The sequence below is a fragment of the Sminthopsis crassicaudata genome, chromosome 5 (assembly GCF_048593235.1).
Source record: "Sminthopsis crassicaudata isolate SCR6 chromosome 5, ASM4859323v1, whole genome shotgun sequence".
Taxonomy (NCBI): Eukaryota; Metazoa; Chordata; class Mammalia; order Dasyuromorphia; family Dasyuridae; genus Sminthopsis; species Sminthopsis crassicaudata.
In genome coordinates, this window is record NC_133621.1 from 173,565,555 (window position 1) to 173,578,842 (window position 13,288).

The 13,288-nt window shown below is 34.1% G+C and overlaps 1 protein-coding gene across 5 annotated transcripts in view; it reads left to right on the plus strand.

Moving 5' to 3' along the window:
* The window catches only part of LMNTD1 (lamin tail domain containing 1), a 140,612-nt gene that overhangs the window by 75,037 nt on the left and 52,287 nt on the right, over positions 1 to 13,288 (plus strand). For all 5 annotated transcript variants that reach the window (XM_074268817.1, XM_074268815.1, XM_074268814.1 and 2 more), the window contains 3 exons: positions 1,689 to 1,863; positions 7,181 to 7,361; positions 12,111 to 12,230. In XM_074268817.1, the coding sequence (XP_074124918.1) occupies positions 1,689 to 1,863; positions 7,181 to 7,361; positions 12,111 to 12,230 (476 nt within the window). The remainder of the gene's footprint in view (positions 1 to 1,688; positions 1,864 to 7,180; positions 7,362 to 12,110; positions 12,231 to 13,288) is intronic.

The window sequence follows — 13,288 nt, forward strand, 5'->3', positions numbered from 1 at the left end:
AATTACATATCATATTATATATAATATATTATGTATATTGTCACATATAATATGTATTATATAGTTATATAGATATAATATACATATATAATTTAAGGAGCAGGGAACTTTTGTATATCTTCCATTTTTTGTTTTGTTTTGTTTCTTTTACCAGGTTGTTGATTCTTTTTTCATCATTTTCTGACATTACTCTCATTTCTTTCCCTACTTTTTCTTCTCTTCTCTAATTTGCATTTAAAAATAGTTTTTAAGTTCTTACAAGAGTTCCTGAAACCTGCAAACATTTGACATTTTTCTTTGAAACTTTACTTGTAGCCATTTTGACATTGTTGCCCTTTGTTAAATTGTTCTCTTGATTCTCCCTGTCACAAATTATCTTTTTGTTTTTTGCTCTTTTTCTGCCTATATTTCTGACTTGGCACTTTTATATGAGAGTTGGACTCTGGTCCTACACTGTCTTAAGCTGCTTTCTGCCAGGACTGAACCTTTTGCTTCTGACTTTCACTGGGCCTCAGGACCTACTTATTGGCTTGCACTAGAATGGGGAGATGGGGAGATAAGGGTAGGGAGTGGGCTTCCCTATGGGCGGAAAGTCTGCCTCCTTGCTGCCTTGTTATGTAAACAAGGTCTTTCTGCCAACTGACCTCAGGAGTGGAAGTCTTACTGCTGGCCCATCCCAGGAGTGAGTTCTCACTGCTGGTTTACTATGAAGTAGGCCTGTGTTACCCTATCCCAGGGCTAAGGCCTCATGATTGGCCTGCCCTAGGGCAAGATCAGGATCTCTTGCTATTGGTTGGTTTGGGGGCGGAGCTTCACTACTGGTCAGTAGTGTGGGCGGGGCCTCACTGGTGGCCTGCACTAGGAGTTGCAGCCTCACTGCTTGTCTCACTGGGGTTGGGGCTTCTTTGTGCTGCTGGTCTAAGACTGCTGGCTTGCATAGTAGCAGGCCTTCTTGGTGTATTACCCTGGGGCTCAAAGCTTTGCTGCAGGCCTTCTGGAATGGCTTGGTGCCCTTCTTTTTACCTGGCTCCCCTCCAACCCCAATGAGACAGAGCTTTCCTACTGTGCTGGTAAGGTGCTTCCTCACTTCTAAACGGTTCTGAGGTATTTTCATAGTGGTTTGGAGGGGAATTCAGGAGGTCTCTGGGGAGTTCCTGCCTTACTTCACTATCTTGTTGGTGGAAGTTTGGGGAAATTTCCTTAAGAAAGGAAAGGGAGCAGAACTTATTAAAGAAATGTTTAGGAGCACAAGTTGGAGCAGACTGGTTGTTCTTCCTTACTTCCCATATCAAACAAAGATATATTTATACAGATTCTGATACATTTTAATTTGGAAGAGAAAAACTCAGTTGCTCTATTTGTTCCTACACAATAATGTTTTTGCTAGTAGCACCAAAATTTCAGGGTGATTATTCTACTGGTGACATTATTTATCTGAACCAGTTCTCCCCAGGATATAAACTGACATATCACTAAGTACATTCACTTATCAGATGTCATTTTGTAGCTTTAGGTTTAATATTTTAAGGATTCTCATTGAAGAGATAGTTTTATAGTGATTTTTTTTTTAAATGTGAATTATAAAAAAAGAAAAGTGAATTATATAATGTTTTGTTATAGTTGGGAAAAGATGTAAATTACTGCTTCTTTTATTTGTCTCACTCTTGGTCTCTATTTCCTTTGGAAAGATGGTGGCAGCCTTTCTGAGCTTATACTCCAGGAAACACATCTCGCTCTTGGTACACCTGAGTCCCACATGTTAGGAGAAGGGGAGGACTACTTTCACTCTTTGTTCTTCAACTCAAAGAGACACCTTACAAACTCTGGATTGTCTCCAGATGACTTCGACACAGCTAATTCCAAGTATGTGTTCTTGATTTTTTTTAAGTTATTATTTAACTTACAGGTACACATTATTGCCATTGGAGAGCAAGGACCAGACATTCTTACTGTCATTGTCACTGATTTATTCCATAGCCTTCAGTCCCATTCCATACCTCCTAGCAAATAAGTGTTATGTTTTAATGCTAGATAAAATATTGCAGATAAACCAAAACTTTTTTTTTTAATCTAGAAATACAGATAGTTCAATTGTCCAAAGACTAATTCCTAGTTGGTGAATTATTCAGTGTGATTTCTTCCTGTGTTTTGCTGTTTCTTATTGTTTGGCCTTTCTCAAGCTTTTAGTTGCTAATAAAAATGACCTAAACCAGGGGTTCTCAAACTACAGCCCGTGGGCCAGATGCTGAGGGCTGAGGATGTTTATGCCGCCCACCCGGGTTATGGCAAATGGGCTGAGGGACAGAGACAGAGTGTGAGGTTTTGTTTTTACTATAGTCCGGCCCTTCAACAGTCTGAGGGACAGTGAATTGGCCCCCTATTTAAAAAGATTGAGGATTAGTGACCTAAACCAAGAAGAGACAAAAGTAGGCTTTTCTCAGATCAATCTTGTATAATGATTATTAAAGCTCTCATAAAAGGTTTGATCAGAGAGGATATTGAAATGGTAAGAAGTAACATTAGCTACATCAAGTAATTGTATCCACTTTAAATTTAGATTTATATTCATTCAGATTTAATATGGTTAAGAAAAATGCCATTTACAGTTTCAAATCATGAAATGACATGATTAAACTGATATTGAAAGTTGTTTCATTTTTTGTTTTGTACAGAATGAATTAGAGAAGAGCAGAAAGTTAGGGAGGTTATTCTGTTAACCTGGTTGCAAAGAGATAAGAACATAGACTAGGATAGTAGTGATGAGAATAGACAGTGAAAATGTGAGGGGTGTTTCAAAGGAAAAAATGTATAGTATTTAATGATATTAAGAGAATGAATCAAAGACAGCTTCACCATTTCAAATCTGAGTAACTGGGTGAATGCTGGCATCATTGATAGAAAAGTTGAGTTCATAAGAGGAAACTATGAGTTTGTAGGACATGTTAACTTTAAAATAGTTAAGATGTCAAGTAAGAACATGGGCATAAAGATAAAAATTTGGGAGTTATTAGTAGAGAGTTTAAACTATGAATGTGGATGAATTCTGTAAGAGAAAGAATAGAGAAAAAAACAGAGGATCAAGGACTAAATATGATTAAAGGTTATATTGTCAAAGGTTACTAAATATGATTAAAGGTAAAATGGGAAAAGAATAGAAGTAACAGATTTGATATGTTTAATTCAGGTGGGACCTAAAAACAGTGTTTCTATGGATGTTATTCATCTTCCTATCTCAATATCTAGAGAAAAATTGCTCTTATCCAAATTGACACCATGAGGCCTGGCTCCATCACTCCTAATTTAAGAGTATCCCAGGTCAATTTTGGGAATTGCCTCAGGGTATTGGATGTGTTTTAGTGCTAGATTGAGTTTACTAGATAAAACATTCCCTGAAGGGAAGATTCTGCATTTCCTCTTGCAGAGTGAGGATAGAAGGAGGCAGTCAGTCTTAAGGGACAAAAGAAAATATAAAATTGTCAGGAAGATTTGGACAAAAGGTTCCTTCAAGACTTTTGCTCCATACAAAATACTAAATTGCCATAGTAGAGGATATCTTCCCACTCCCACCAGCACCCCAATGGGTACTAGGTACGTTCAGATAGGGAAAGACAGCAAGACTATGATTAAAAATACTAGGGAACTAGAATATAAAATTTACTGCCTATTCTAATTTTTTAGACATTTTGAGACAAGCTGACATCTTAATATGGATCTCTTAGGGCAAATGTAGTGTTCCCAACTCTACCAGTAGTCGGACTGAATAGAGTTTCTACCAAGTTCAACTTGAACTATTGAGGAAATCTTGATAATTTCTCCCACTAATCAACTGATGACAAGTTTTGGGCAGGTATGAGTTAGTGAAATCCAGTGGAATGAAGGCAACTTCCAGGTAACAACTTGACATCCCTCAGAGTAAAGAGAAGCATCTAAAAGCAAATTAAAATAAGATTACTATACTATCTTAGAGAACCTACAATACAAAGGATAATGTTACCTAAAACATTTTAAGTATTTAATGATTTTTTTTTCATTCAGAAGAAGAAAGTTAACTTTATCACGGTTCTCTTATAATAATTAAAAGATGGCATTTTTATAGGGAGAAAGGAAAAGACATTGGGTAAGATAATGCCATCGTGGTCAACCAATTATACAAAGTTCTAGCTGGTGCATGCTATTGTGGAGGAGGAGGAGTGGTTAAGAGGAGGGCATAAGAAGAACAGTTTATCTAATCTATTTTCTTAACTAGCATGTAGATGTGGGCAAAGAAAAAAAAAGGTAACTTAAAAGGCCACCTTATTAAAAAGATTGGTCCGTTGCTCTTTTATTTGATATATTTGTCAATTTGTGAAGTGTTTGTCCATAAATTTGGGTCTTTTTCAAAAGAAAGGCAATTGAAATGATTAGTTCTGATATTTTAAAAGAAGTCATTTGGTAAAGCAAATTATATGCAGTTAATATATTAAGCTTAATGGTAAAAATGCATCTTTAAGATTAAGAAATTAATAACACTTTTGAGTAATCAGAGGTTTAAGGAAAAGCATGCATATCAATTAATTGCATATATAAGTAATTAAAAATAGCAAAGACATTGTCTTCTTTATTTATTTAAATGCATACTTTATAAATTAGTAATTAGTGGCCTGTGCAGGAGAATGAAGAAAATCTGTATTGAAAAAAAAGACAAAGTAATATCCTATTTTTAAAAAAAATAACAAAGTTAATAACATTTATAAAATAAAAGAATATAATGTTTCATTTTCAACCTATCTAGATGGGCATGAAATGATATTGAATATTCTCTTTCAAGGAAAGAAGAATTTAGTTTGTTAAGAAATTAACTATTCCTCAGACACTCCTAGATAGATAGATGGATGACTAGACAGATAGATGATTAGATGAATGAATGAACAGGAAAGGAGGAAGGGAGGGAGACAGGAAAGGGGAAGAAGGAAGAAAGGAAGAAAGAGAGGGAGAAAGAAAGAGAAAAAAGAAGAAACATGGATGAATGGATAGATAGGTTATATGTACATACAAACGCATATGGCACTTAAAGTAAACAAAAAACCTTATATGTACTTCAGATAGACAGTATAGATCCACTTCTTCCTAGTACTTGTAAAAATGAATTTAAGCCTTTCTTTTGTTGAGACTATATTATATTTTGCCAAGGAAATGCATGATGAGATGTAGGAAAGAACACTAAGCTAAAAATAAAAATCCAAAGATTCAGTTTCTAGAATTGGCACAACACCAACACAGAGAGGAATTTGGATCAAGTTACAACTGCTGAGCCTATGTTTGTCTCAGTTTCCTCATCTGTAAAATGAGTTGGAGAAGGAAATAACAAACGATTCTAGTATCTATGCCTAGAAAACCCCAAATAAGATTGCATAAAATCAGATTGAAATGATTGAACAGCAGCAACAACAACAACAAAAAAAACCCCAAAACCCTCAATTTAAAAAAATTTTAATGGAATGAAAAAAGGTAAAACTAGTGAGTTGATCTACATTCAGTCTCCATAGTTCTCTCTCTCTCCATAGTTCTGCCATCTGCAGATGGCATGTTCCATCCAAAGTTTATTGGGATTGCCTTGGGTCACCGAACCACAAAGAGCCAAGTCTATCATAAATGATCATCGTCTTATCCTGCTCTTGCTGTGTATAATGATTTCCTATTCTGCTTTCTTCACTTAGCATCAGTTCATGTCAATCTTTCCAAACCTTTTCAAAATGAGGATGTTCATTATTTTTTGTAGAAAAAGAATATTGCATTACTTTCATATACCATAACTTAATTTAGCCATTCTCCAATTGATAGAGATGTACTCACTTTCCAATCCTTTGTCACCACAAAAAAAAAAAAAAACAAAAAAACCTACTACAAACATTTTTGCATATGGGGTCTTTCCCCTTCTTTTATCATCTTTTTGGGCTACAAACCCAATAGTGTCACTGCTGGGTCAAAGGTATGCATAGTGTTATAGCCCTTTGGGCATAGTTCTAAATTGCTCTCCAGAATGGTTCAATCAGTTCACAATTCTACCAACAATATATTAGTCTCCCAGTTTTCCCACATCCCCTTCAACATTTATCTTTATCTTTTCCTGTCATTTTAACTAATCTGCTAGGCATGAGGTGATACCTCAGAATTGTTCTAATTTGCATTTCTCTAATCAATAGGGATTTAGAGCATATTTTCATTTGATTAAAGATGGCTCTAATTCTTTAATTTCTTTATTTAAAAAGAAAGACATTATTTCCCCCCATGACATAAAAATATTTTATATGTCCTTTCAACTTTAAATTTTTTTCATAAATATTTTCTCATTTCATCATCAAAATCTCCCTGAAATTGTTAGGACAGGCATTTTTTTAATCCCCATTTTTCTTTTCTTTTCTTTTTTTTTTTTTTTTTTTGTATTGTGTTTAGAAAAGTAATTGTGGTTAACTGACTTGCCCAGGATCATATAGCTAGGAAGTGTTTGGGGCTGAATTCAATCTTACCTAATTTTAAATGAGAAAATAGACATGGATGAAACTTGTTAGTAGCAAATCTTAGGAAATTTCTGACTTCTTACCCCAAACTCTTTCCAATACAGTACAATACTCCCACTTTGAAGTTTTCATGCACAAGGAATAGTATAACAAAAAAATGAAAAAAGATAACTCTACTTTCATGTTCCCAAAGAATATTTTTCACTGAATTTCTTTAAGGGAGATAAGAATTTTGGAAAGGGAGTCATAAAGAAATTAAGATGTTTGCCTATGGTCACTTAACAACTTCTGAATTATAAGTAGATTCAAGGTTTCCTTAATATTATACTTTAATCCACTAAAATGAAAAAATTGTAGATTTAGATCTAGAAAAGGTGTTATAAGATCAGAGATCCCAATCTGAAAGAGACCTCAGGTCACTTAGTCTAATCTTTTCATTTTACAGTTGAAGGAAACTGAAGTCCAGAGACGACATATGGTTCAGAGCCAGGACTTGAACCCAGGCTCTTTGAACCTAGGATCTCAATACAGTGCTCTTTCTACTGCTACATGCTGCATTCCTATAATAACACATTTTTCATAGATTTTTAAATAATATATTAGGGTCTTTTATTATTCTGCTGTTAAATTGCTTTGGTCACAAAAGGTACAGCATTTTAAAAGCACTTTATATTATTTTATAGTGCTCTTGGAGACATTAAAATAGTTGAAGTGAGTGGTTTGTTCGCGAAGATAATTAACACTTCTCCTGACAAAGAACTGACAATTGGAGATCATATTCTCCAACAAAATATCAATGGCCGCATAGTCTCTTTTTACAGATTCCACCCAAATATTAGACTGCCAGCTAATGCTGCAATAACTGTGAGTATAAGATATAAATATATTAAATAATATGCATAAAGAACAAGTAATTTCATATTAATAATTTTATAATTAATATTATAGAAGGATAGAATTACAATTGAAAGTCTCTTCAAAGTCATTTAGGCCTTTCTTTATTCAAAGTATGAAACCCATTTTCAAGAGCCACAGCAAGTTATCCATAAGTCTCCTCTTGAAGATCTATTTAGTGACAGAGAATTCTTGACCTCCACAATCATCCCTTTCTTTAAAAACAGATCTAATTGTTAGGAAACATTTCCTTGAGCAAAGTGAAATAGGTTTTCCTATGTTTACTATTCATTGGTTCTAACTCTGTTATCCATTATCAGTTTTCTCTTACATGATAACCCTGTGATGATGATAAATTAAAATAGCCATTATTTTACATATCTTTACTGAAACTCTGTGAAATCTATATAACTTTTAATATACTCTATCCAAGGTATTATATAATCTATTCCAAGGACAAAGACATCTATTACATTTCCACTGAGTCTTGTCTTCCTCAGGCTAAATGTTTTTAGTTTACCTGAATTTCCTGTAATATTTTGTGAGTCCCCTCACTGTCTTGGTCACTCTTCTTTTTATTCATACCAGTTTTCAACATCTCTTCTAGTAGTAGTGACAGTATTCCAAATGTGGTCTCCCAAGTTAAAATCTATCTCTTCTTTTGCTGTCCTATATATTTCTTAATACAACCTAAGATATCTCATTACGCATATATATAAGTATATAGGCATATGTGGTTTAGGATATGTCATTATCTTGATAGCCAATCTTGATAATTTACAGAAATCCTTCCCCCATCCCATTACTCTTTAGTACTCTTTAGTACTCTTAAAGTACTACTCTTTAGACATGTCTCCTCAATCATGCCCTTGTGAAATTGAATTTGTTATCTTGAGTGTAGAAGTTTGCAATTGTACCTTCCCATTAAATTTCATCAAATTAGAATTAACAAAAAGTTCTAGGTTACAAATATCTTTTGGTATCCTGTTATTTTTATATTTAATAATATCTTTTACATTCTGTTATTCCCTATCTCTCACTCCCCAAAAGGTATTCTTTATGATGAAAAATAAAAAAATAGTCTAAGTTACAGTTTACAACACATCAAACAAGTCCAAATAATATATGTAAATGTTCCTCATCAATGGTCTCGTTCCTCTGTTAGGAAAAAAAAAAGCAAGAGGATATATTCTCATGACTTTTGAGCCAAGCTCAACAATTACAATTACAAAATGTCCCAGTTTTGTTTGCATCATTGCTTATTTCATTTTCTATCAGCTTATGTCTTCCCATGTATCCCTGAAAATTTCATATTCATTGTTTTATAAGGCACAGTAATATTCCATTATATTCATGTACCAGAATGTGTGTATTTATACTCTTAATTGAAAGTCATTTACTTTAATTCTAGTTTGCTACTTTAAAAAGTTAAAATTATAAAATATTTTGACGTATGAAACATATCTTTGACCTTTGTGATATATGACAAGCTGTGAGATCTCTGGATCACTTTCTTTTTTAAAAGAAAAAGGCTATTATTTTTTCCAATTATATGTGAAGACAATTTTTCCTTCTTTCCTTTCTTTTCCCTCCTCCCCAAGATAGCAAGCAAGGTAATATAGGTTATATGTGTGCATTCACCTAAAACATATTTCCAAATTAGGCATGTTGTAAAAGAATAAACAGAACAAAAGAAAAAAAGCAAAAAAAAATAAAATCATATGTTTCACTCTGCATTCAGACTACATCTTTGGATGTTGACAGCATTTTTTTTTTTGCTGAGACAATTGGATTTAAGTGACTTTCCCAGGGTCACACTGCTAGGAAGTTTTAAGTGTCTAAGGCCACATTTGAACTCAGGTCCTCCTGACTTCAGGCTAGCACTACCTAGCTGCCTCCAATAGCATTTTCCATCAAGAGTATTTTGGAAATGTCTTGGATGATTGTATTGCTGAGTAGAACTAAGTCAGTCATAGTTGATCATGTTTCAATATAATTCTTACTGTGTATAATATTTCCTCTCTTTCTGCTCACTTCACTCATCATCAGTTCATATAAGCCTTTAAAGGTTTTTTCTGAAATCCACCCGCTTATCATTTCTTACAGTACAGTAGTATTCCATTACATTCATATACCACAACTTGTTTATTCCCTAATGGTGGGCATCCTCTCAATTTCTAATATTTTTCCACCATAAAAAAGTTGTTTGAAATTAATCAACATCCTTTGCATTTTGTCATTCAATTAGTTCTGAATCCATATAATTGTATTATCCTTCCATCTATTCACTGGTAGGTAACACAATGGATAGGGGTCCTGGAGTCAGGAAAATTCATCTTCCTGAATTAAAATCTGGTCTCAAGCACTTGATTGCTGTGTGATCCTTGCAAGTCACTAATCCTGTTTGCCTCAATTTCCTTATCTGTAAAATGATTTGGAGAAGGAAATTGCATGCTATGCCAGTATCTTTGCCAAAAACATCCCTAATGGGGTCATGGTCAGGACTGAAACGACTGAACAACAAATCCTTCAATCCATATCTCCCCTGTGTTATATGTTATCATATTTTTTTCTGATCTACCATGCTACTAAAGCTGTCAAGAAAGGGGAAAAGTCAATACGGCAGTATGTATTCTTTACAAACTCATAGTAGTGGATTATCATGAACACTTGTCCTTCTCAGTATTCACAAACCATTTTTTCAATAATCTATATAAATCGTCCCCCAATTGTTAAATGGTCAAAGGATATGAACAGACAATTTTCAAATGACAAAGTTAAAGCCATCTATAGTTATATGAAAAAATGTTCTGAATAATTATTGATTAGAGAAATGCAAATTAAAACAACTCTGAGGTACTTAACTTACACATCTCAGATTAACTAAGAAGACAGGAAAATAAAATAATAAATGTTGGAGGGGATGTGGGAAAACTGGGACATCCAATGAAATAATCTAACCATTCTGGAGAGCAATTTGAAACTAAACCCAAAGGATTATAAAACTATACATAACCTTTGACCCAGCAGTGCCAGTACTGGATCTGCATCCCAAGGAAATCTTAAAGGAGGGAAAAGGACCCACGTGTACAAAAATGTTTGAAGCAGTTCTTTTTGTGGTAGCAAAGAATTGAAAAAATGCCCATCAATTGGGGAATGGCTGTGGTATTTGAAGATAATGGAATATTATTGTTCTATTAAAAAATGATGAACAAGCTGATTTTAAAAAGGCCTAGAAAGATTTACAGCAACTGATGTTGAGCAAAGCAAGCAAACCAGGAAAACATTGTACATGATAACAGCAAAAATGTGCGATGATCATGAATATTCATTAGCAGTTCTAGCAGTTTTCTCTCTTTGAGTGAAAGGGCTTAATCTTATCATCCATTTCCTCCAGTTGTCTTGGCAGCATGAAATATTAAGCTAACATTATATTATTATTTCTTCTTCTCTCCTTTGTTCTTCATCCAAATGTGTTCCACAATGTTTCTTCCACTAAAGTTTATAGCTTTTCACAAAGCTAAATTAATTTCTTAAAGCACAGTCCTACCCTTAATATAATTTGTTCCTTTTTAAATGTGTTTATGACTTTGCACAAATTATTTTCTGTGACTGGAGTACTCTCCTTTTCTACCTTTAATCCTTGGCAGCTCTTCTCCTATTCTTCCAGTCATACCTGCTGAGCTCTCTAATATCTGCTTTAGCAGCTAAGTCTGAACTCTTTTCTTTTTCCCTTAATTAGATCAGTACCTAGATAAGTAATTTCCAGACATCCTTTAATATGTAACATCTCTGAATATAAACCTATTCATTTAACAAACATTTTCAGAACATCTTTTGTGTGTATGTAACCACACACAAAATTTAGGTAAGAACCTTGCCTCCCTTTGTCTTAATTCAAGGTGCAGGAAGCTGAAATTCATTCTTAGAAGCAGTTTTCTAAGCCCAGCTATTCATTTCTTTTAATCCTTTCTTCTAATCCAAAATCCCTAGCTTCACTTGGCAACAGTAATGGAAATAATATTCTCATGTCCACATTCTCCAGTTTCTTGGTGAGGTATTCATAAACTCTAAGGATTATTTCACAGTTTTTTCTCATGGTACATTTCATGCCCACTTGAACCACCATAAGTGCATAGCAGTCCTCAGACTTGATACATTGCTAGATGTTTTCTGACACATTTCAAATGTCTCGGTCCTTGAAAGAGTTATCGAGTTATCTCCTGATTAAATATAAGTCAACTGTTACTTCCCTACCTTTAGCAGAAAGTTAAATCTCACCACAACATACATCATCTTCTTTGAGTAGTGGTAGCTGTTTACACTCTTGTTGTCATCTGTTAACATCTCACCTCCTAAGAACTCGATAGCCAAAAAAATGGATTCATCTTGGCAAAAGCCCAATATTGTTGTTTCTGCTTTACTGCTCTGTTCTCTGGATAAATGTTAACATTTCATCCCTCAGTTCTGAATATCTTCAGATGTAATGTTTCATTAATAGTTTGTTACATTAATGATTTATTAGAATTTATGAAAAATAGCTTGTAGATCTCTCCCCTTCCTTCTAGTCTTTAGTGCAGAAAGTACTCTGATTTTTGCTTTGGCTAATTTTGAGCTAACAAGAGAATCAAGGAGTTCATTTATCTAGCAATTGATTACTCAGTTGGTGTCTGTTTCTTTGTTGTTGTTGTTGTTGTTTTTTCCTTTTTTTTTCTATAGGTTTGGGCAGCAGCATCTAAGGTAAAGCATCATCCACCATCAGATTTTCTTTGGAAGGAACAGGACAAGTTTAAAACAAGTTCCAACTGTACAACCATCCTGTGTAAACCTAATGGTGAAGTCAGTGTTGGATTCTTAACAATTGATTACAACTTAATATATAGATCTCCTGATGTCCCCTAATCCTCTCAGTTTATGAGGTTATTTTGGCATATTTAAAAATCTAACAAGAACCACAACTAAATACAGTCATCCATTTAGAAAAATCACCAGGCTCTGCTCCCAGCAACAATATGTCAAAACTGGATTAAGAGCATATAGAGAAGGAAAAGTCCTGAACTTTAAATCAGAGCTAAGTTCAAATCCCTGTATAATCTTGAACAACTCACTCAATAATATAAAATGATAATTTTTTTATGTGAAGTGGGCAGTGGGTGAACAATGCCTGCATAGCTATCTTTTACATTATGTTTTGTTTAGAGAAATGCAAGAGGGAAAATGCAAATTCAGATCTTTTTTTCTGGGCTATTTCTATCCCTGGTGGCTAGTAAAGAAAATAAACACCTAAAGAGTAAGTAAATGGTTGGAGAGTTTTGGTCTCACCTACAGTCTGATTTACTTAATAATATTGCTACTAAAAAAGTAGGTAAGAATTTCTTTCAAGATGCATCAATTTGTACAGTTATATTTAGGCTAAGCCTCTATAAAATGTAGAAATCCCCTCTACAATATCTCTGATAGTGGTTCTTTCAGTATTTCTTAAACGTCTTTATTGATAGGGAACCTAATGAATGTGGTGCCACAATTAGAACATAGAAAATAGTGCGTTTTAAATTTTAATATATCAAGGCTCTTTGTTCTATAATATGGGGACTCTCTCCATACACATACTTCAGTCTTTACATAACTTAGTGAATAAGTCACAGAGAGATACCTGAAGTTCAGGGCAACTAAATGGCTTGCCCATTGTCACATTGCTAATCATAATTGTATTTGAACTTGTCTGCAAGTCCAGGATTTTCATTTGTCATGTCAGACATAAGATCTAACAAAATAAGTTAGCAAATATGCATTGGAATTTATAGCAATTCAAGTAATGAGGATAGGTCTCTATATAAGAGACAATTGGCTGTGAAAACTACTGTTGAACAGATAAGGCTGTACCCCAGTCTATATTA